This window comes from Solea solea, chromosome 9 (assembly GCF_958295425.1).
Source record: "Solea solea chromosome 9, fSolSol10.1, whole genome shotgun sequence".
NCBI lineage: Eukaryota > Metazoa > Chordata > Actinopteri > Pleuronectiformes > Soleidae > Solea > Solea solea.
Window position 1 is genome coordinate 950,522 of NC_081142.1, and position 25,586 is coordinate 976,107.

At 40.2% G+C, this 25,586-nt stretch overlaps 1 protein-coding gene across 6 annotated transcripts in view; it reads right to left on the bottom strand.

Moving 5' to 3' along the window:
- The window catches only part of LOC131466133 (inactive N-acetylated-alpha-linked acidic dipeptidase-like protein 2), a 396,981-nt gene that overhangs the window by 330,205 nt on the left and 41,190 nt on the right, over positions 1 to 25,586 (bottom strand). For 4 of the 6 annotated variants that reach the window (XM_058639293.1, XM_058639292.1, XM_058639294.1 and 1 more), the window contains exon 3: positions 14,988 to 15,025. Coding sequence is in view for 1 of the 6 variants with exons in the window: in XM_058639291.1 (XP_058495274.1) it covers positions 14,988 to 15,025 (38 nt within the window). In the remaining 5 variants the exon portion in view is untranslated. Of the gene's footprint in view, positions 1 to 9,595; positions 9,939 to 14,987; positions 15,026 to 25,586 lie in introns of those variants that run through there. The other 2 variants (XM_058639296.1, XM_058639295.1) reach the window with 1 other exon arrangement.

A 25,586-nucleotide genomic window follows, 5' to 3' on the forward strand; every position in this document is an offset into this window, starting at 1 on the left:
AGAACTGACTTCCACTTTGAACCCATGATGCAAGTTGATTCCTTGATGAGAATATTTGTATTTGTAAAATAGGTTTTAATGTGGCAAATTATTCTTGTTTGAAGCAAAAAGCTTTGATGAATCTTAAAGTCTATCTACAAGTCCAGTTTCTACACAATATTCAGTGACATTTGGAAAACTGTGACCTGGATGAATGAGGATATACAGACACATCTACAACTTATGTCATCAATAATGGAGAGCATTGATACCTAACCAAAGGCCGGGACCCGGTCATTTTAAGTTGTTTTAGTGGAACATAGAGTAAGTTTTGGGTAAATTAAAATGACGTTTTTCAAATTGCTTGATCATGGTTAAACCATATAATAAACAGATGTGTGGTGAGTAAAAATAAGTGATAATAAGTATTAAATTGAAGTTAATGATGTTTTGCAGTATAGAAGCGTGGTTTACTATTTATGACAGCACCTTGAATGCAACACACAAGCTATATATATATATATATATATATATACATATATATATATATATATATAAGCCACCCATGGTGAGTGTTATCATTGTCCTAATGCAACAACTCAAAATAAACCACCATGATCAGAATATGTAAACAGTAATCAGCGGTTACAGTTCAACAAGAGTTAATTAAGATCTGATTATCATTAATGATGAGTCGGAATTTTTATTACACACATAAGTGCTGGTGATAATTCATAGGGTGTGTGTGTGTGTGTGCATGCATGTGTGGTCACCTCCTCCTGGATGTAACAATGACTTTTTTCATTTGTTGTAACCATAAATAAAGGCTACAACCACCATGACAGTCAGAGTACGCTTCAGCCGACTTGAACGGTGTCATGCTCGGATAAAAAAAATGTACAACAGACGTCTGATTTGGTCGATATTCTATCAAGTTTGGACTGAAAAATGTGGCACAATCCACACGCTACAATGAAGAAAATCACAAATGTTTTTAAGACGTACAATGACACGTGGCTACATTAGGTATGGCCTGATGAAACTGAAGGATTCACTGTTATATTTGTGGTGCTTTTTTCACAGAGTTGGAGGATACCATACATACTCAAACAAGGCTCTACACTCCAATATTGTACTAGCTAGAGCATGAACAGACTACATTTATGATCCACGTCCATATAGGGGTCCACACATACCACACAGACGTGGATGACATTAACATTATGCAGACCACAGCAAACTTCCGCGGTCCACGCCGTCATTAATGAATCCCATACACACTAAACACAGACGTTATTTAAAAGCTTCAGGGTTCCACACATTAGTCTTTGCTTCTGACACTATATAATGACTTTCTGTCAAATGCAAACGTTGATTTTGTGTGAGAAAAAAAAACATTGCACCATTTAGTTAACGGTGCTGTCAGTAAAATCCAATAGTTAATATCAGTGTTAAATAGCTCTTTATCCTGAAGGCTATCACTGATTTAGAGTGTTTAATCAGCGACATGGGTCTCTCAGGCCTAGGTTATACTTGATATGTATGCACCAACCTATTTAGTAACCATGCCGACCATATGAGCTGACACATCAGGCTCCCTGTAGTACAACACTGTCCAGTTGGTGGCACTCTCTTGTTTTGGTCAAAAAGAAACAACACTACAGTGACCATTTGCTATGTTTTGATCATGGTATGGTTCTGTTTGGTACAACACGGTACAGTTTGGAATGGTAAAGCACTGGGTCAGGCTTGCGTTTTGACTGCGAACACTACCTTAACTGGTAAGTGGGGCCAATGGGCACAGCCACTTTTTTATCCAGCTCAGTTTGTGGCTGGTTGTCTCACTAAAATGTCAATTTGTCGCATTTGTCCAATCTCTGTCAAGGGGTGCCGTCCCCTAGAGAACAGTTGAAGCTAATTCCGCTAAGCGGGAATACAAAAACCATGATATACAGCTGATTCTGAACAACTGTGGTCACAAACTGTGACCACATTTTAGAGGACGCTGACCCAAATACTCCTATTAAATAAACTGGATGGCAGTACTCTTCAGTATGGACCTGCGCAAATATCACAGTAAAGCTTTGTTGGGGAAAAGTGGAATTAGGGAACTGAAACACTAGAATGCTTTTCATTTGAAACAGGAACCGGACATGCAGATATAAGCGCTGAAGAAAGATCCATTTCACTGTATATTTAGCTGTGACGTGTGTAGCTTGTGTGAAAAATAAGCACGAGGTTAATCAGTTACCATGTGTGCCTAAATGAAAAGCAAGATATTCTGTGAGGCAAATGCACTGCATACATTATATTATATCCAGTCAGGTGCTAGAACTCCACAAACAGGTGGTGCTCAGGCTGTTTCTCAGTGTATAAACACCTTTATGAGGAATACTAAAGGCAGCAATGGCAACCAATGCAGCCGAGCCAATGCAGGGTGCAAGACGCAGTAGGTGGTGTCATAACAAGAGCACATCTGTGATTTAACTTCTTTCTTGCACAAAAACCAAAAACTATTGCTTGAATTGGTTTCTTGGATTCATCAGTAATGAATCACTTAAAGTCTACTGACATATGATGACAATATGTACTTGTACATATATGTATATATATGTACAAGTACTCAACACAATGATGACAACTGTAGCTTTGCAGCACCAGGTCACACACACAAACTCAAAGTACTTACTCCCTCATCCCTTTTCGAAGCCTGAAGCTTATGGCTGTGATTATGGTTAAGCACGTGCTTCAGTCTACCCAGTCAGCACTGTTTAATCCGTTATATTCTGCCGCTTTTTCTATTTTATACCACACAAGCAAGTAGTTTATTTCCAGTGCAAAATGTTTACACACGACGTGTAAGTCCCAGCAGCTCGTATAAGTGATATTATGTTGAAGAGGAGAAGCGTTTACTGCAGTACAGTCCTGGCACCACAATGAAGTGACTTAAAAGTGTAATTCATATTCATAAAATGTAGTGAATTGGTTTAACAATAAACAGTATCAGAAAAGCCAAGGTGACATTAGGGCCACTAAGTCCTTTTTTTTGAATTGTCAAACTCAGCAGATGGGGTGGGGCAGGTGTCGGGGTTCCATTTCAGTGTGGTTTCCATGATGGTACAATTCAATCTGGCACACTTTAGAACGTTTCGACAGAGAACAGTACCTTTCCTTAGCAGGCGGGTTGTGGGCTATGCCCGATGGCCACGTCAGCGAATCACATCATACTAGTGCGACAACAATGAACCACAACATCGAACGTGACACAGCAGACAAGACAACACACAGCTCTTTTTTTAACGCTAAGTTTGTGGCTGTTTGTCTCAACACAACGTCAAGTTCTGTATGAGAATACTCAAACTCAAAATATTATATTAAATAGTATATAAAGGAAGAAGAACATTTTGTATCCTATAGCTGGTGGCCAAATGTCAGTTACTGTATATACATAGTATGTAAATTCATGTAAATGAATGTAGTCCTCTGGTTTCATCCTGAAGCCAACCAGGACACACAAATATATACTGGATAGCCAGTAGGGGACAAATCCGCTGGTTGCAAAAAGAACTGTATTTGGAAGTCTATGGGAAAAGGAGCCGACTTCCCACTTCATTCATAACACCAGTAAACATTTTCTTGAGAATTTAATGCTCTCAATCACTTGTTTCAGGTTTTCTTCAATAGCACATCCTATCGACGTTATGTTCCCATTTCGAACACCAGTGTCATAGACATGTGGTATCTTCCAATAGGAGCCTTTGTTGCAGCTAACCAGGGAAATTGTGGTTGCAAATAATCAACGTGGCTTCAGCCAAACTGTGAAACCTGAGGTTTCAGGACAGGAGTTCAGATTTGCGGTGATGTCAGGACTGGTTGCCACTTGGATATATATCTGATCTGGCACCACATACTGAAATGAGACAAATTTGATTTAAAAATCAGAATTGACAATCGGATTGCTGTGTCCACACAGCCCAGGAGAAATTGGATAAGAGTTGGATTTTCAGTGTGGTACTCTGAACGTAGCCTGACCCGGACATCAACAACCCTCCTGTAACTTCTACACACATCCACTTGTGTTTTACAAGACACAAAAACAACTTTTTGGTATGAACCTGGAAGTGACATTCAGACAAAATCATGTGCTGATTTAATCCTGTGTTGCAGCTGACACTAGAAATCCCTTTTGCTTCTACAACCTCGTGTGCAAAAACGTAGCATCAAAGTGAATCAGAGGTAAAGGTCATCAGCCGACTGAAAACAGCCGCAAGTCGCTGCAAGATAATGAAACAACTCATTTTGTTCAGTGCCGATGAACTCGGAGATCCGTTTATACACACACACACACACACACACACACGCCAAATATACATACGATAGAGAAAATAAATCATTCATAAGTTTGCCTCACACATCACCTTCACCACACTTGCCAACCCTCACACTCATATACAACACACAATAGCAGGCAGTGTTCACTCGAGAGGGAAGAGTGCGCTGGCCGTGGCTCAATTTGTCCGTTAACTAAAGGTCACACAGTGAGTGTTTTACCAAGGAGTCAGTATTTGCTGCCTTTTTACTTCTTGACCACAGCTCAGTGTTGAAGTCTCACAATTCACAGAAAGTGACACAGTGAATGTTTCAATCTCATCCTGTCAAATCCATCACATACAAACTGCAGGAAGAAGACAAGAGAGGCAACAATTTACAGGAGATGCTGTCATTCAGTTATTATAGACAATATTGTGTTATCGACAATGATATCTAATGATATCTAAACCCATGTCAAAGATTACGTGTCGACTCAACGAAAGAGCATTCCCGTTAGTGTTTCATCTATCCGGGGAGCAGCAGACTACACTTACACACCAAACAATGTGGTGCCACATTGTGTAGTGCTGTGCTGTGTTAATTTACTAAATGCAAGTTCAATATAGTGAAAGCGTTTTATATACACTTGTGTATATGGTAATTAATCTGTAAGCATAAGTTCAAAGCACATTTCACACGAAACATAAAAGTACACTTAGCATTAATATAACATTACACTTCTAATACCACTGCAACATCAAAATCAAGACATTTCTGCCCTACACAAGAAGCAAGGTGAAAGTCGAGGCAGTAAAGAGTGAGTGTCCACAGACACTGAACTGTAGCCGACGAGATTGAGTGATAAAAATGGGGAAACCCTCTCCTCCACCCACATCAATGGCAATCATGTTTCCCTTAATCAAACAAAGGAAATGTCACAGGAGTAAAAAAGAAAGTTGACATTTTTAGATTGTTTTTGTCACACGGAGGAAAAAACCCAAGTAGCTTCAATCATGTTGTGCTTTCCTGTATCTGCTGTGCAACAAATTACTGTTTATTGTTTTATATTTAACACGCCTGATGAGGCTGTTTTCCCTAAATTAAGATGCAGGGGACAGAAGTCAGTGTCATGCTTTAATGAGGAGCTAAAGGTCAAGGCCCGACAACATACAAGAAACGGAGGTGCAGGCCTGTGTGGTCGCCATTATCACACAGAGAAGTGCGATAACGATACAAATGAACACAAACCATAATGCACAATCAATTTGTGTTGGAAACTTTGCAAAGCTAATGCAAGTACACAACTAAAAAATAGATTAAAGGCCAAGGAGTTGGTTCCCCTTTTGCAGCTATAACAGCTTCAACACTTCTTGGAAGACTTTCCTCCAGATTTTGAAGTGTTTCTATAGGAATTTGTGTCCATTCATGCTGTAGAGCATTTACTGTATGAGGTCAGGCACTCACTGATGGTGGACGAGAAGGCCTAGCTCACAATCTCTGTTCCAGTTCATCCCAAAGGTTCACAATGGGATTGAGGTCAAGGCTCTGTGCGGACCAGTCAAGTTCTTCCACACTGAACTCATCAAACCATGACTTTATAGTCCTTGCTTTATGCACTGGGGCACAATCATGTTGGAATAGAAAAGGGCCTTCAACAAACTGTTGACACAAAGTTGGAAGCAAAACATTGTCCAAAATGTCTTGGTTTGCTGAATCATTAAGATTCATTAGAGCCCAAAAACCTGAATGAAACACCTGAACTTAATACTTAACAGATACTTTGGTCCATGTAGTGTATGTTACATATCATATCTCTCTAAAGAAGGGATGAGACTGGACAACCATGGTTCCCATACCTTGATTGATATCAAATTCAACGATTTTTCAAGGACTTTCCAGGACCAGGTTCCTCAAATTAAAGGACCTTAAGATGAGAGCGCAACTTGAGGGAGCCGCTTTGTCCATGGTGTACATGTTTATTAATTGCTGCGTGCTCAGTGCATTTTTCTTTGTTGAGCCCAATGTTATTCGCTCAGTGTTGTGAACAGCGGAAAGAGACGGTGTACAGTGCCCGCAACACAGCTAGCAAGTATGACTGAACATTTGTTCTGCGTAGGCCGAGCCAATGCAGGGTGTAAGACGCAGTAGGTGGTGTCATAACAAGAGCACACCTGTGATTTAACTTCTTTCTTGCACAAAATTCAAAGCACTTTCAATGACCCATGTCTATATTTGATCTTTTTTTCAAATTCACAAACGTCCAAGGATTTCAAGGACCTGTGTGGACCCTGGGACAACAGTGTCTGAGGTTTATCCTAAGGAATTAAACCATATCACTCAAAAAAAAAGCTGTTGCTGTAGAGTTTAATGTTTTCTGCACTCAATGCCACCATCCAAATACCACAGAGCTCCATTGTACTGAGGTGAACTGGAGGTGATATTTCAAATCCTCCACAAAATCACACCAACACTATTATCTCAAAAGAGGGTAAAAAGGAAAACATCCCCTGGTGTTTTGGGGCTTTAAGACATAAACCACACACACACACACACACACACGTGGCCTTGCAGTATCAGCTTGCCTTTGTGCTGAGATGAGTAGTCAGGGCCATCCTTATCAATGCTCGATGATAATGAAGAAGGTGGGATGCTTTTCTCCCTCACAGGGAGAAGATAACAAAGAAAGTGCTGGACTGTCTGAGATACCACTCTGCAAAAGCAGCCTTCCATCCTTCCCATCCTCCCCTTGCTCCTTCCCCACCGCCGCACCACCCTCCCCTTCGTTTCCTCTGTTTCCTTTTGTTGTTTGAGAGACACATCAGATTGTGTTGCAGAGGGGGAAAAAAGGAAGCCGACGACAGGTGATATCGCATCTCCTCGCAGGTAAAGGAATGTCAGATGGTATTAAGAGAGAAAAGAGTGGAGGGAGGAAAAAGAGGGCTAGTAAAAATCAAAGTGAAGCAGGTGCAAAACAGTGTCAGGAAGCTGGAGATATTCATGTAGCATTTGTAAAGAGTGTTTCTACTTTTAGAAATATAAGAGAAATGGACATGAATTGCCTGAGTAAACGTATGACAAGAAATAGATGAAGCCAGACATTGGGCCTTTGTGTATGGAAACCATTTAAATGATAATGGCTTCATGATGCACTTTTTTAACTTCTTACAGGTCAGTTTGAATTAAAGAAAGATAAAATTGAGTGAAGATATTTAAAGAGGAATGAGAGGAGACTGAAACAGGGGTCAAATTCTGAATTTAACTGGCCTGCAGCAGGAATACTCTCACACACACACACACACACACACACACACACACACACACACACACACACACACACACACACACACACACACACACACACACACACACACACACACACACACACACACACACACACACACACACACACACAGCAGGGGTGAAAGTTTCAGGGGTCAAACCTAAATGACTAGAGGTCATTCATCTTCCCCCTACCACATCAGCAGCAGACATACTTGGCCTTTGTTTTATTCTGTTTTGGACTTTCTTTCTTTCAACATAACAAACAATAGTAAAGTAATGTAATTAGGTGCGTGCACAGATAACATAGAGTTTTCTAATCGTCTAATCTGGGCTGCATAAATTGACATACGCAGAGGAAGAAATCACATGACTCCTCTTGCACTGTGTTTCTGAACTACAGCACAGAAAAAGAATCAGTCAATATTATTTCAATCTGCACAAAAGCACTGCTGTTAACATGAGTATTGAATACTCATGTTAGAGAGGTAGAGAGGAGAAAACAGAGCGTATTTTTACTTGAATGAACAGAACAGATCAGTGATTGCTCCACACACACACACACACACACACACAGACGACTGCACTGCACATCCACAGCTCGTTCTTGTCTGTGACTCTGTTTATGTGACTTTGTGTCCGACTCTTCGCCTCCAGTAATTACAATTAGATGGATCTCACTCATGCGGCATAATTGCGCATTTCCTTCTCAGAGTGTATTGTACTACTGTCTATGACAGAAAGTCGCTAGATTTGTTGGTAGTCGCTTTATCGATGTTTTTTCTAAATTGTTAAATATGTACCGTCTCCGTTTGTGTTATATCTGTAATGTTTACGTCTTCTCTGTCGATGATTTAATGTAACAGCGCAACTTACAGTCCCGACATATGTACGGCAGCGTTTTCAGTCGCTTCGGGGGGTTCCGCGTGGACAGCGACATTTCCTGAAACAACGCCGTGTTTACGGGGAACCTTTTGAAAACGGCAAAAAAGATTGTTTACATTTCGTGGCGTTTCCGTGTGGATGTAACTTGTTATCACCTCATCCATTCTGTGTATGTGCGTGTGTTGTAAAAACACTGCTACATAGTTGTGCTTTAATGATTTGAGTTTCTTGCCCCAGCCGCTGTTCTTTCTTAGATGTGATCATGCTTTACCTTCACTAAGCACCATCTGTCCTTCCCTCCTTCCTTCTTGTCTTTCTGTCTCTCTCCCACACACAGAGGAGATGCAATGTAACCTGATGCCCACAGCCACAACACCTGTTAAATTACAACCTCCGGCTCTTTGTGTGTGCACGTTTGTGTTTGTGTGTGTGTGTGTGTGTGTGTGTGTGTGTGTGTGTGTGTGTGTGTGTGTGTGTGTGTGTGTGTGTGTGTGTGTGTGTGTGTGTGTGTGTGTGTGTGTGTGCACACCATCTCTGACAATGCGGAACACAGCAGCACAAAACCACAGTGGGTCGGAAACACTGCCCTGTCACCCTGTCCCTGTGTTAATGAATGTTACTGAGACTCCTCCAGAGAAATGATACACAAATACACTTGACACACACAGTGACAAAGGCTGACGTGATGGTGGCGCGCTGTGCGTTGCATGGTAACCACTGCATCGACACACTCATTATTGCCTCCCTCCATTTGAGTAAAGCGAGTGAAACTGAACAGCAATAACCTGCTTAATTCTCAGAAAGAGAGAGCTACTCCGATAGTCTCCTTGGCAACATTAAAACTCCACGTGTGTGCAGTAGTCTGACGTCGGAGAAGAATGATGCACGTGCTGCTTCACTTCGCCCACATGCATTTGAAGCACACTGCTGCTGCTGCTCATTAAGCAGCATGATAATATTGTTGACTTGTTTACTGTACTTGTTCATGGAGCGGCAAAGAGTTTGTGTAAACTGATTAACCCGGAAAGCTCCTGAAGCAGAGAACCAACGGCAGCTTGTAATTGCAGGCAGTGATGGATGAAAGAACCAAAGAAAACTAATTCAATTAATTTTGCTGAAACACACACACGCACAAATTTACCTTGCAGAGCCGAGTTGGTTGAATGCCTCAGTAGTTGCTTTAGCCTGTGCGAGTATGCATGTCTCTCAAAAAAGGGGGCAGCAGAGGACACAGGCCACTGTTCTTCTTCTTCTTCTTCTTCTCTTCTTCTTCCCCAGCTACAAACCTATCGCTGACACTGAGGTGTGTTGTTACCTGACATTCTGCCAGACTAGAAAAAACAAAACAACCCTTCTCTCTGACTTGTTTGGCTGCTTCCTCTGCACCTTTCTGACTCTTTATCAACATGCATGAACCCTCTGGCCTCACTCTTCACCTTATACCAGTTAGTCTGCCGTGGCTGTGTTCTGTCTGTCTGTCTGTCTGTCTGTCTGCTAGCTTCTGCCTCAGTATGTGTGTGTGTGTGTGTGTGTGTTCCAACATTAGCATAGCCCTTCCTCCCATCTTACCAGCACTCACCTAACCTGTTTGGCAGAATGTTGCCCGCATCTTTGTGTGTTGTGAGTATACACACTGTCATTTACAGTGGTTCAATTTTACACAGTGTAACCACTCACAAACACACACACACACGACTCAGTTTACACCCGCAGTAATGTGTGTCATGTATGCAGATTGTATCTAATAGAGTTGGGACAATGTATCCATGTAGTTAAACATAGGTCATCAGTGAGATGCTGGACAAAATCACTTGATCACACATTGAACAAAAAAAAAGTTAAATATTGTAAAATATGCAAAGGTGCAGGGGAAGCAGCCAAACAGTTTATCGTTGTATAAAACATTTTATTTCTAGACACTTCATATTTTTTATATAGTTTTTGTGTGAATAGACGTTTAGCACGGGTTAACTTAACATAGTTATATATTTATTTTCTATGCAAATGTTTAATTCCTCTGCACATCTTTTAACTTTCAGAGTTAATTTCTGCTCATTTTTAATTTATCTATACATCTTTAAATTCTACGCAGATGTTTAATTTATCTGCAAATGTTTTGCTTCATATGTTTCGTTTCATTTCTTTGATTTCTCTGAATTAAATAAATAAATTTACATTTATCTCAGGTCAATTTCAGTGTATGTTTACTGTGTTATGTTAACTCTATGTTTAATGTATGTTACTGCTACTGGATGCTTGAAGTTCCTTCGCGATCAATAAAGTATCTATCTATCTATTTAAGTTGCAAAACAAAGAACTATTATGAAGCCTTGGAATTATCAATTTCAACAGCGTCATGCAGTTTCTGCAGCTGGAACTTTAATGTCATCGATACCAGCTCTCACTCACACTGGTGGAAAATAAGACCTGAAATTATCGATTGAGACCAAACCATGTGACCAAGACGTGTATGCTGTTTTTGAAATGGCTACATGGTGAATACATTTCAAGGAATTCAAGGTTATAATATTGGAAACAGACATTAAAAAATAATATATTAATATTTTTCATGAGTGACAGGTCAAATGTTTCTGTCTTAATAAAGAATATTTGATAATTGCTCCGTGCAAATCTCACTGAAGAGTCACGTACTAACCTCAGTGCTCTTCCCCTGAGTTTTGACACAGGATATGGGCGAATCTGAAAGACTGTGATTGTACTACATCATTAACAATGGAGCCTGTAAATGGAAGAAGTCCACGAGGAGTCTCAGGTTGTTTACCTCTTTCATGTAACAGAACATGCCAACTCCATGCAGCAGCGGGTCACAAACCTAGGTCCTCTTGCTTTCTGATTATTCAGCCTCTTAAATGTGAATACTTTCTGGTTTATTTGCTCAATATAACTAAACATCATTAACACTGAATCATTTTGATTTGTGGACAAAACAAGACATTCAAGAACATCATCCTTTCCAGGTTTGGGAAACACTGATTTTTTTTTTTTATTTTCTGACATTTTACGGACCAAATAAGTACGCGATTAATCAATAAAATAATTGACGGACTAATCTATTTTTAAAATGGAACAGTGTGACGTTGATCCACGGTCTCTTGCTATGTTTTTAGTTTGATATATTTGCTAGAAATGAAGATTAGGAAGAAACACAACATGGATTCAACCAAAGAATAGGCAAGACCAAGGCTGGACCAGGATATGAAATAGTTTTTTCCATCTTCGACCCTCTGCCTCTTAAAAGCCCACTTTATTTTCCTTTTGTGTCTCTGTTGCAATGATGGGTCTTTAATTAGCAGCTCATCAATAACTTCCCAGCAATGGACAGCCACTTGAAGCTCAGCTCCCATAATATTTTGGCAGAAGTAAAAGTTCCGGGTTGATGAGAGAAGATGGTGATGCTTTTAAAAACATCTGGCCACAATGAGTACGACTCTTAGACACTGGAGAACTCAATACATGAGATTTAGCATGAAAATCACATGATACTCTCCCTGTTGTTAAGCTGGGTTTGAGCTTTGCTGCAGCCGAAGTCACTTAATAGGAAAACAGAGAGAGAGTGAGATGAGAGCCTGGATTCTCCAGCAGGCTCCTTATCAGGCTGACTAGAAAATATTTTATGGGACATTTTGACTTCAAGCTGGTTGTTCTTGCCAAGTACTTGTCAAATTATTTGGAACAAAGTTGGTTATTCGTCCTTGTTTCTCAGTTTTTCTCGTCAGGAATCTTCATTTCAGCCAGAAAACTTGTCACATGATGAGTGAGCACATCACGGGTCACGGGCACCTGAAGGTTTCTCTGACAACAGGATGGTTTTTTTCAAAACCATTTCCCGGTGTGAATGTCAGTGTATTCCTTTGAAGAGAAGAGTGGCCACGTTTTACAGGGATCACAATATAAAGACTCCTCCTAACAAGTTATTTTTTTCTCATCCATGGCCATATTATATATTTACATATATAATATCAAATATTATATATTTACATATATAATATTTCTTCGAAAATGACCCCCCCAAAGATAACATATATATAAATGGAAATGTCGCAGAGGCTGCCAAGCTGCCTGTCATTTACACGCCATGAGGCACATGATAGGGTAGGGATCCACTCACACTGTGAGTCCAACTGGGGGAGCAGATTCAAGAGATCCACCTCCATCTTAAATGTTTGAAGCATCTCAGATTAAATGTCAGCGTGTCATCCAAAAAATTGTAATGACTCATATTTAAGAAAATCTAAGAGAGAGAGAGGGAGCGAGAGCGAGACGGGTTGGGACTGCCATAAAAAGTGAAACTGAAAGAGGTGATGCTGATGATGATGATGATGAGTGGCGGTTGTGCTGCCAAACCAGCCACAGATCTCCAGCAGCGGAGGAGGCTTGTCTGTCCTTATACACCATTAGGCACGAAGATGATGATTTTCTAAGTATAACTACATAATGGGCCAACAGTGGAGGAGGGAGCCATTTTTACAGTCATCCATCCACAGCCAAGAAGGACGCAGAACAACATCCGTCTGTAAACTCATCACCACTAATTTACCACATTCATGTAATATAAGGACATCTAAATGCCATACAGTATGTAAATGTACAGTGTGTAGAGAGCTACTTTTGACCTTTTGCAGGATTAAACATGACTTGGATATAATTACGGATGATCCAGATCTTGATTGCTGTAATTAAGCACCTGGGTAAATTTTTAAAAAGGTACAAGCAGAGCTGCTTGACCTTTTCAATGCACCTGACTTTAAGAAGAGACTTTGAGTCCAGAGAGAAACCAAGAGCAGCTAATTAACATGCTGATTAAGGGCATGTTTTTACATCGCAGTGGCTCATTGTGACGCTTTGGTCTCAAACTACAAACTACAGAGAGCGACAGACACCTCTGTGCCACTTTCAGATGACAGAAGTCCAACAACATTAATTAACCACATAAAAGGGAGACTTTAACGTTAGCAGCTGAATAAATATATCACAGTGAATGATGTAATAAAATAAAACTTATCTGATGATTGTGCAACAATAAAGCTGGGGTCATCAATGCATTCTTGACGCCACACAACCTGTTCACCTCTATAGACTTATACACTAGACAACTCGTCTCTTTCATCATTAAAGTCAAGATGGTGGATAGATGTGCCAGAACAGTTGGAGACATTTGACCAAATCCCCACAGATCCACGACTTTCTTGTTATATTTAGTGTGTATACAGACCCCTCTAGCGACTCCTTTTCTAAACTTTTTGGAATTATGATGCACCCTCCCGTGCCCATCATGCGCGATGCGAAGAAACCAATAAATTATGAGGATGAGTGGAAAAACTAAAAAATAAAGCACATGACGGTCTGTCTGCAACCAGAGCAGGCTTCACACACTCAGCTGCTGCTTCTGTGAAGCGTTTCCATTAAGAACAGTACCAAAGTACTGAAGTACCCTTCAGACCAAATGTCAGTGAAAAGTATTTTAAAGCTTGACTAACACACAGCGTCCCACTGGACCTCCATTACTTTAAAAAAAACTTTAATTTGTAGGGCATTATAAAGATCAGATATATTCTCCATGGATTTAAAGAGTGCGGTGAACTCTGACAGAACCCAGCACCGGTTCCTTTCATTGTTGACACATCTGAGACTGCCGACATGTCGAGTCACATTTGCGTCTCTGTCGACATCCAACAAATCACTTCCTGTGTGGAGCAAAATAATGTACTAAAAACTAAGAAACACAGAGCGCTGTGTGGAGGGGATGGGCTTAACTTGTGTGAACTCATCTGACATTTGTTTTTATTTATTTGGAAATTAAAAACTGACTTTAAAAGTTAGTTTAAGTTAATCTATGCTTTTGAATTTCGTTAAGTGTTTGAAGAGCCGATGCGAGGAACATTTAAACATATTAAACAGAGCTTGGATATCTGTGGCCTCTGTTGTACTAAAAACCTTTGTCCTGGCTCTTTGATGGGGATCTAAGATGGTGTGTGTGTGTGTGTGTGTGTGTGTGTGTGTGTGTGCTATTGCATTATCAAAGCTACACATTAGAAAACACCGGTGTCTCGTCAATAACATTCACCCCTAACTCGCACCATAAACAACAAATCCTGTAGAGTATTTCTTGAGCGTTGGTCTGAGGTGAAGCTGCAGCTCAGTTTACAGTGAGGCGCCAAGTTCAGTGACAGCACTTGTACTCTCGGTTGAGAGAGGAGACACTGGGACACATTCAGCACAGCACTGCTAATCACCATTAAAGGCTTACATGAGAAAAGTAGAGGGGAAGGATGAAGGGAAGGAGATGGAGGGAGGGTGGGTGGGAAAGAGCCAGGGGAAGAAAAAGGCAAAGCGACGGACAATAGGAGAAAGTTACAATGGGGCATCTGTTCCAGTGTTGGACAGTGAGAAAGAGCTCAGGCTACAGCAGCAGAGAGCGGGCAGCCAGGTTTAAGCTGCACTTTACAGAAAAGGTTTCCATGGATATGTGTCTGCTCTTTGATGCAAGAGTTTAATAAGCAAGAGTGACTTACTTGCTGTTGGGTTTCCGGTGAGAAATCTCCTCCTCCACCTGCAACAAATGACAAAAATCAACATAAGAAACTGCAGAAGTTCTGAGAGCGGAGAAGATTTTCAGTGTCTGACTCAGACACTGTTTCTGTCCATTTTCCCAGCAGTCGTTTGTAAAGTCAGTATTTGATGGCAAAGATAAAAACAGCTTTTCAACACACTTCACAGTGAAGCTCAATTTAGCGTTTACTAGGTTATCCACTTAGCTGCTGCATTTTGTGTCAGTGGCTCTCTTGACTATCATCATTTATTTGTCAAAAACATTTAAAGACTTGTCTTCCGCTTACATTTATAGCTGTAACATTGTAGCATTGGCAATCAATACAATCCATTCTCTCCTGTGAACGCCAAAACACTTGACCACTAGATTCTGCTGTATGTCTGCAGTCAAAGTGGGGAAACTGGCTGCAATTTTTTTTGCCATCATCTCGGCTCATTCCATCTTGTGGTGAAGACTCCGGTCATGTGAGAGCACAGCCTGGGATAGCAAATCATCCCCTGTGGTCTGAATGACACATTGATTTAAATGGTAAATGCTCTGTATTTACAGTATATAACACTTTCCCAGTGTTGACCACTCAAAGCTGCTTCACACACACACACACACACACACACACACACACAAACACCACATTTTCGATCACACATCTTTCATACCCATTTACACGCTGCCGGCAAAACCGTTTAGTGTCTTGCCCAATGACTCATTGTCATGTAGCGGAGTCGGCAATCAAACCCACAACCTCCCAGTTGAAAGACAACTTGCTCTACCCTTGTGCTACGGTGTTTTCTTAATCGCACTTTCGTCCCAGGTTTAAAATTATAATTTTTTGCTATTCAGCTATTTTTTAAGTCCATTAATGTAAAGCAACGCACGATGCTAACACGTGATTTACCCTTAATGATGTGTTAGGGGTGGCCATTAATGAATTTAAATGTCTGCAGCTTCAAATAAAGGAACTTAACTGGACAGACCTTTTATTTATGTTTAAGTTTGAAGAGCTTGCTGTAAAAAGATCACAATTGTTTTTAACATATGCAACAAGAGGTCACTAATACTTTATCACAAACATTTGAAAGTAATTGACTAGTATATAATAATTAATTTACTACATATTATCAAGCCTTTTTAAAGCATGTGTTAAAGAAATAAATGACAAAAGCTTTTCAGCTATCTCCACACACACACTTCAACACTCTGTGAACTCACATAATTACACAACACAACATCCTATAGTGGGAAATGAATGCTCAATGGGTGGCACTCATCGGATGCGGCTGCTGCTTCAATAACAGAAGTCATTATTGCTCTTTTCCTCTGTCTCATCACTCCATTCCTGAATGTCTGACTTTACCTCTAAAAGGAATCTCACAGCTTCTCGATGGGGCTGAAAATGAAAGCAAATGATGCTTGATTGGTCACTAAAGATAAAACGCTCTGACAGATGCTAAATCAGGAGCATTATCAGAGAGCGCAGGAAGGAACGCGAGCGCTGAAACACCATTGATTTTATTCAGGCAGCTCAACCTCAGTGGGAGACGAGTGCACTTTGATTTTTCCAGTGCTCAAAAGCTGTCCCAGAATAACAGCAGCCATTGTGTTGGATTGGAACAGAAAATACGAGTCGTGTGATATGCAAAGATCACATTGCTTCTTGAGCCGCCTGCCGTTAATTTGACTTGACTGAAAATTGTGATCCCCGAGCACAGCCTTTAATGTGAAATGACAAAACACTACAGGCAGCACACTCAAATGTTGGCCATTTTCCCCAGTGCAGCTCACATGCTTTCTGTTGCCTGCAGCATTATAGTAACTCGTGTATGGAATCGATGGGAAAAATGCACACGAGACGCTGAACCAGAGCTCTGCAAATGTTTTGACACGGGAAAGATGTTGGTGCAGCAGCCTGCAGCAACGCTGAAACATGTGCAAACACTGACGACATCGTCGATAGATATCTAGATCGGCAGATGCTAAGTATCATAACCTAGTCCACGATGACAGGTGAGTTTCACAACACTAATGTACCTCAAACAAGACTTTTAGTAGGAACATTATACTGAACACTATTCCAGATGTTGGAAACCTGTTTTCAACCATGTTTAATTTGCACTGAGAGATAAAGCATTATCCTGCAGGACGTCTACATCAGAATTAAGTGACCTGTGTACATAAACAGACAATTCAATCCAAACACACCAACACCATCACACCATTAGCAGCCTGGACCATTGACATAAGGCTGCTAATTCATCATATTCATCAGATTCATCAGACTTCTGAGGCCAGGTCATGGGTTTCAGGGCCCGTCCAGACGGAAATGAGTTTGGGTGAATATGCACATTTCTTTAACTGGAGAGGCAATCCGTCCACACTGAGATGGCACAGTATTTTTGAAAACGCCTCTCCCTGAGTGGGAGAATCTCAAAAAGCCGGCCTCACGTTTCCGTGTAGACAGCAAATACGCTACTTTAGGAAAGCTATGAAATCATATTCCCAGCTCTCTCTTGCGCTGTCATGCATTGTTCTTGTGTTTGGAGATTGTTTGACAGTGTTACCAAATACTGTCAATGAAAAGTAACTCAAGTCAGCCTGAAAAGACACTAGATATCAATCAAACACATCCTGTCTTTAGAGATTTCAAACAGGGGGTGAAAACAAGGGCTGAACCATAAAATAAAGAGAGGAGAAAACAAAACCTATGTCTACTTGAATAATCAAAACAGATCAGTGATTGTTCCACACACAGTTGGTTGCACTGAACATCCACAGCTCGTGCTTGTCTGTGACTTGATGTGCACGCTGCGCTCACACAGCTCTTCTCTGTGTGTGTGTGTGTGTGTGTGTGTGTGTGTGTGTGTGTGTGTGTGTTACAGTTATGGATCACACTTGCGTGGCAGAATTGTGCATTTCCTTCTCATTAAGTATTTAGGTTCAGTACAGAATTTCGGTAGAAAAAAGTGACTAAAGGAGTTGCGATGCTGCGACATAGCTGCATGCCGTATAATCCCAGAGGTACATGAGGTGCAGCGGGGTTGAAAATTCTCGGGCTGCAATTAACATTAGTAGTTATTGGTTCCATGTTTGGTCTGTTATATTACGACATAACACAAATTGAAACAACTTACCTAAAATGTTTAAAAAGTTTTAATTTCCCCGAGGGAACCTCCCAAAAAGATTCATAAATAAAGTTGTCTGTCTAAAATGAAATAAGAGTAACTTTATAGGTAAACTCAATTGTAAACTAACTTCAAATGTGTTTTTTTTGCTCAGGGATAAAGGAGCAAAAACAGAAGGATAATGTTATCCCATCCATTTGCATTAAAGAGCATTTTTGATGGATTGTATTGATTCGATTGCAACAGAAGATCAGCAGCAGCAACAACAGGGATATCATTTGCTTTGACACCAAATTATCAATTATGGACAGAGTCTGTATGACAGAGATTTGCTCTTTCAAACAACTGCATGGTTTTAGGTAATGTGCTTTTATGAAATAACTGTTTGAGGGAGCTGGGATGGATGGATGGATGTTACATAATAGCATAAAATCACAAACCAATCCTCGGTTTCTTTTGTAAAATTAAAGAAAATTAATGAAAGTGGGCAAACACTAAAAACAGGTAGGATGAAAGGAGCCGGCAGCTTCCGTGTTCTGTTTACGGTGTAAATAGGTGGCAATGGCCAAACTTAAAGAAAGCATCATTTATAAAAAGAAAAGCTGGGTTACCTTCCAGTAACCTCTGCTTCTTTACTGTTCACAGCACAAACCTAATTTCAGGCTACTACCTATTTCCAGCTGAGTCTGCTCTTACCTAATCTCCTCTTCTGGCAGGTGATGTCTAACTTACGAGCACAGAACATCAATTTGCATTTAAAGACTTCAGGGTTATTTCATGAAATTTCTTTCAGGGGAAATTTAGGTAGAAAATAAGAGGCAGAGTGGTGAAATCTGGTGGATGAGAACATTTTCCTGAGACTTTCCAGTCACAAACTCCATGTACTGAAAACACAATTTAATGATATTAACCTAAATAAACTAGAAAACGATTTTTTTTTCTACAAGCAATGAAATTGTTAAATAGTTACATTTTGAAATTGTTAAACTGAATTGAATTGTCTATCTCTAAACTCTCCAGATCCTTCTTTTTAAATAGTTTAGTTTAAACTGTTGACATTTACATCACAGAAAACAATTTAATCTGTGGTTCTGTATGTTTCGTACCTTTTCCGGGGGTCAAAGACGGGGGCAGAACTGTTGGTACATGTTCAGAACGCAAAGTCCGACTCCTGGTCAGTTAGTCCAACTAACGTGTTTACACGGCACAGTAAAACCACAGTTTTGCCTTAGTCCAACTAAAATGGGACTTTTAAATATTTGTAAACTAGAGCTGAAACAATGACGATTACTAAATTAATCGACAACTATTTTGATCATCGATTAATCAGTTCATTGTTTCAGCTTAAATGTGTTAGCCCAGTGGTTGAAGGCCCCAAATTAAGTCAAGTTACTCATAAAAATCAGTATGCATCATGTGAGTCACTATAGACTATAGATGTGATTCACGCTGACTCAGTATATCCTCACTGTAAGGTCCAATGTAGTAAGCGCATTACTGACTAATCCATCTTCCTGTCATTTCTCTGTCAGTGTATGGATGGTAGAATCTCCTCCTGGGCTGATTGCAGATTTAACGCCGCTGCATACGATCGCGGCCCTGCTCCAGAAACACCTCCCACAGCTGTCTTATTAGCCAAGACAGGAAATACCAGACAAAACAGCTACAACCACATACACTATCAGCTCGTCATTATTTAAGGTTACTTAAAAAAAAATTAAAATAAATAACCCAGAAGATCTGGACCTCTGCCTTTCAACTAAATGTGTACATCCACATGCAGGATGTTTTCTAGTATTCATTAGTGGCATACTCTGGCTGTGTTCAGACTGCAGGCTAATCAGATTATTTATCGTTCAGACTCAGGCACATCTGTAGAAGCATGATCTGAAATGCTCCTTTAATTTTTTTTTTTTGGTTTTTGTTTTTTTCTTGTCCAGTCTTTTAAAACAAAATTCTGGATAAATGTGGACATGCAAAAAAAATCTATTGTTTTCTTTCTTTCTAGCAGTCTGTATTGTTTAGAACAATCAGCTATAAAGGTGTCTTAATGTGTGTTGGAATGACAATAAAGAAATCTTGAATCTTGAATAAAGGTAGGGTTTGAAAGTGTCTAAAACTAAAGCTATATAGTTTAATAATAACAACATTAAATAATGTTTTCCCTTATAGTTGAAAGAAGACTAAGTGGTTATTGAAATGTCTACTGTGTGCAATGCAACATTTACATTCATTTGGAAGTGCGTTTGATGCAGATCAACACGTGCAGCCCAGTATTCATTCTGCTGGGTCTGCTGAGTCTCGAACACCTGATAAAAAGTCAGAGACAGTCAAAGTCTGTCTGTGAAAACACAGCAGGACGTGCGCTGTAGGTCTTTCTCCAAGAACAGGTAGCTGTAGCTGTCTTTATGAAGTGACATAATGCATCTCTACATCATTGAACGTTGCCCTCAACTACTGGTTTGTCACCAACAAACGTGACCCGTATCCGCCTGGTAACCGCCCACTTAACGCCCCCTTAATGTTATGCTTTTACAGATCTACAAATGCACGTGTGTATACCATCACTATTAAAGTGTTGCAAGTGTAAATTGTGCTGCTGTCACACAGGTCACGGTCCAGGCGTCATTAGCCTGTCATACTGATGTCAGTGCAGTGAAACACTGCACCGTGCGCAGCCTGGCAGCACTTGGGCTTCGTTACTGGGCTGTCGCTTGTCCAATTAACACAATAATATCACAAGGCTGACATGGCCTTCAAAGATTAACAACTTACTGCAGCAACACAACGGTTGACAGCAGACAGTGAGAGTGTGTGTGTGTGTGTGTGTTTGAAATTAAAGCTCAGCCTTCACAGCTGAATGACCAAATTCCGTTTTCTCTTCTGTTATTTTCAATATGCAGTAGCTGAATTTAATTAAGGCACTTCCTTTTAAGTCATGACACTGGCTCTGAGAATATTAATCACCCTCAAAGGTTGAGTGGAATTTAAAACAGGAGCCTTTATCAAAAACACAAGGTTTCCATACAAGGCCACAGAGCATTTTCATGAAGATGCAGCTTATTATCTTGTAATCAGCACCACTGCCGTTAAAACATAAAAGATACCAGGTGCACAGTGTTCTTAAATGTTTTGTTGTTGTTATTATTATTATTATTATTATTATTATTATTATTATTATTATTATTATTATTATTATTATTATTAAAAAAATGATTATATTTTGGCTCTAAAAAAAAGTGCAGAGTGGAGACAGCCCCCGCCATCATAATGACAGCTGTGAACTTTGTTAATTTAGGGTTAAAATCCTGCATAATTCTACTTTAAACAAATCAACAAGGAAGGATTTGCAGCACTAGTGTAAATAAAAGTTACACAGGGTTCTCACTACCAGATTCAAGGACTTTCCAGGGCCAATCGTCTTAAATTCAAGGACTGAACATGCTGCGACAGCTGAAGATAGGAAGGCAACTTGAAAGAGCCGCTACACCCATAGCCTCCACTTTTATTGATTTGATTGATTTGCAGCACGCTCTGGATCTGGCAAAGTGATTGTCCTTGAGATCTTGGTCAAAGTCAGTCTTTGTCATTTTCTTTGGTGAAACAGATCTTGGAATTTGCATTTCCCAGACATCACACAATTTTCTTTCTCAGTTCTGCGTTGGCCTAGTCTACATACATCCAATAATGCAATGCACATGAAACAGTAGGTGGCATAGTAACAAACAAGGGCACATCGGCGGAGGGAGATATTTGCCAAAATATTAACTTCAATTCTTTCTTGCACAAAATTCAAGCACTTTAAAACCCATGTCTATTGAGGGCTTTCAAGGGCCTTGAATTTTTCAGCGACCCGTGGGAACCCTGGTTACAGCAGTGGATTTATAATTGCCCAGATAATAATATTCTCTGTATCCTTTTTCATTTACTCAGCTGGTGCTCACTCGTGAAGCGCCTTGTTGCAGCTTTGCCGTAGATCATCATTATTGTTATTATTATTATTATGCCATGATCCAATCTTCTGACCAACAATAAGATGCATTGAACATGACAGAGAGCAGCATGGAGAACCTGATTTGCATCAAATTGGATATGCACCCACATAACGATTGTGCCGACAAGCGCCGTCACACTCGTCCTCCGACGCCTTCTCGTAAACAGTCCACACTTGTCACTGATCTAAATGACAAAATGGATCAGAGATTGAAGTGACAGCTAGATGACATGTGACACAATGGATATTGAATAAAGATGAGAATTCTGTTTGGGGGCGGGGGGGGGGGGGACTAAAAACAAAATGGTTGGCAGTGCTGCAGTTTGTGTGTGTGTGTGTGTGTGTTTTGTGCTGAGTTTGCTGTGTTAAAACTCTGTAGCCACATTATTAATAATGCAAGGCCTGGTCCCACAGGTATTTGTGTGTGTGCCTGTGTGTGTGTTATCGCCCAAGTGTCATTGATTTGACACTAAGGGGAGCGTGTATACACAGCACAGGTAGCTGCTGTGTTGTGTGTCACTGTGTGGTGTGTGTGTTGGTGTGTATCCTGTGTGCATGTGCTCAAGGGGCTTGTATGAATGTCAGGTGGAACGAGCATGTTGCTGCTGCTGCTGCTGCTGCTGCTGCTGCTGCTGCTGGTTACACTGCCGTGGTCTCCACGGTAACCCCTGTTTAAAGGCTGCCATGCTACTCTGAGAAGGCAGCGAGACAGGATCGGCATTATGAGATGGTGAGCTGCAAACATGCAAGGGCAGAGGAGAGAAGTGAAACAGGTACTGCTGTAAACAGCAATGACTGATTTGAGCCTCTTGTCTTCTCTCTCACATGTGTACACACACAGTTATTGTCTCGCCTTCTGTAATTTGTCTTATTGATTATGCAGAACATGATAGCTGTTGTAAAACATTTTTAAAGCACCTTTCTCTGCGGGGTAATTAATAATATTAACAACAGAGGAATTCATCACGGTGTCTGTGTCTGCGATTGCATTGCTTGGCCGGGTGTTGAAGCACAACTATGGATGGCACGCTCCCCGCTTATCTCTTGAACATTTGTTAAAACATTTTCTCATGTTTACATATTTTCTATTTTCTTTCACCCATCACTGATTTAGAGTGTTTAGTCAATGCGATGGCTCACTCAGCCTCAGGGACTGGCAGATTAATCTGGTTAATCTGGAAGAAAGCTTTGACGTATCTGTACCACAATCTCTATCGTCTCTAACATTCTCAGCAAGAGTTCAAAGAGACTGAAGAGCACAACACATTTAAAGGTCCAGTGTGTAAGAATTATTGAGGATCGGTGTCCTCTAATGACTCTAATTCAGAGCACTTTCACAACTGCATCAGGGAACTATGGTGGCCTTTGCACACCAAAAAGGATATAAACTCCCTTTCAACTCAACTCTCACCACTCTTCCTGCTGTGTCCACTTTGTTGCTGGTTTATCCATTGGATTAAATCGTTTACTTAAAAAGTGAAAGGCTGCTATTAACGATTATTTTCAGTATCAAATAATCTGTCGATTTTCTTGACAGTTACTTGGCCCAGAAAATGTCGGAGGGTCCAAAAATCTCGAAATGATGGCGCTCTTAAACGTCTGGTTTAAAAACCAAAATCATTCGGTTTTAGTGATTGATTTTGTGTTTTTGTGAAAATATTCACATTTAAGAAAAAGGGTGAAAAAGTAAAAATTGTTGTTTTAGTTAAAAAAAAAACATGTTAAACTATTATCAATTAGTGAAATAGTTCATTTATTAACGGATTAATAATTGTTAATTTGATTTGCGCTGCTGTAGAAACACATCAGCTCAAGACGGTGGCATCTGTTAATTAATAGTGTATTAACCATCAATTATTGAAATTATCACAGTATAGAAAAATGTCAAATTCTTTCAAACTTGGTTTTCAAAAGAAGTGACAGCCCTATAAGAAAGGCAGCTGCACTGTTTCAGAACCTTGCTTTAACTGAAATCTGTATATTTTCTGTCAGAGGAAGTGTTAAACCTTAAAGACCACAGTCATACAGTATTAACTGTTTCTCAACATAGTTATTTATTTATAACATAGTTAGTTAGTTATTCACCTTTCCTCCTTATAAAACCTCATGGCTTACAATGACATTGTCTCTATCTACTGTACGGTACTGATGAACAACTGTCTCAAAGGTCACCCACTGCCATCAATAACAATGGTAGCTTATTGTAGAACTTCAAATTTCACCAAAAAAAAGGAAAGCTGAATTTCCAACAGAGACCTTGAGCACAGATTGAGGGCGAGATGACGTGAATTAAAAAAAACAAGGTTGTTTTCTTCTGCGCTTGTGTTCGCCAAGGTCATGACACTATGCGCACAGTCAAAGACGCAACCACGCATGACATTAAAAACAAGGAGGGGAAATAGCCAGCAGTCCTTGAACTCATCACAGAAAACTGGGATTGTGTACTCAATATATTGGACTCAAACAATGTTATTATTAAGTGTGACCATGGGATGTCGTCTGCTGCAACAAATGACAAATATTAATTTGTCAAATTCTTCCTCTCTCTCTCTGCGCGCGTGTGTGTGTGTGTGTTTCTCGTGGCGTTTCCTCAGCTCGGGGCCCCTGGGATAAAACGAGCTGCTATTTGAAGCCCAGGACCTAGTTTCTCTGCCACCATGGGCCCTGTCTTAGATGCACAGTTAATATAAAAGAAGAGAATGAGACGGAGACACAGTTTGGGGACCAAATCTAAATTGTGAAAAGTACAGTGTGAGCAAATGTCCCTCTGGAACGCCCCTCTTCATCCAACCAACTGAAATCAGGTCAATCAAATCAGATGAAAAAATGTGTCAAGTCCCTTTCTTTAAAAAGAATAATGCAAAAGTTGATTTCCATGTGATGAGTTGTGTTTGACCCCATGCTGAGAAACAATGAACAAATGAATGGATTCACTGAAATGCACCTCTTCATTAAGTTACATTCACAGTTTTGCAGGATGACAGAAAATAGGCCCTTAGAAGCCCAAACACCACACATACTATATGCTCCCACTCGACCATATCTATCAACCCATCTAATTATATATTAGATGGGCCTTTACAACCAATAAACAACCAATCACAGGCAGAGTAGTGATGGCTCTTAGCTGAATGCAGGGAACTTTCACTTGCTGCTGCTGCTAGCGACCGTCAGGCTAATTAAAAGTGATGAGGTGATATTTACAGGAAGGAACCGACCTTTAAAATGAAAAGCCAGTGAGGAAGAGGAGGATGAAGCAGCTGAATAGAAGAGATCTTGGCGAAAATTGAGTTTGTGAGATTGTGGATTAGAGTCAGTGTCACAAAGACAAAAACAGAAACAATTTATTTGACCATGAACACAGCGGGCATCAAATTTATCATGTTTTACCTGAAGGGCACATTCTCAGATTTGGATTATGGCTTTCAAATGCCAATTTATGTCATTT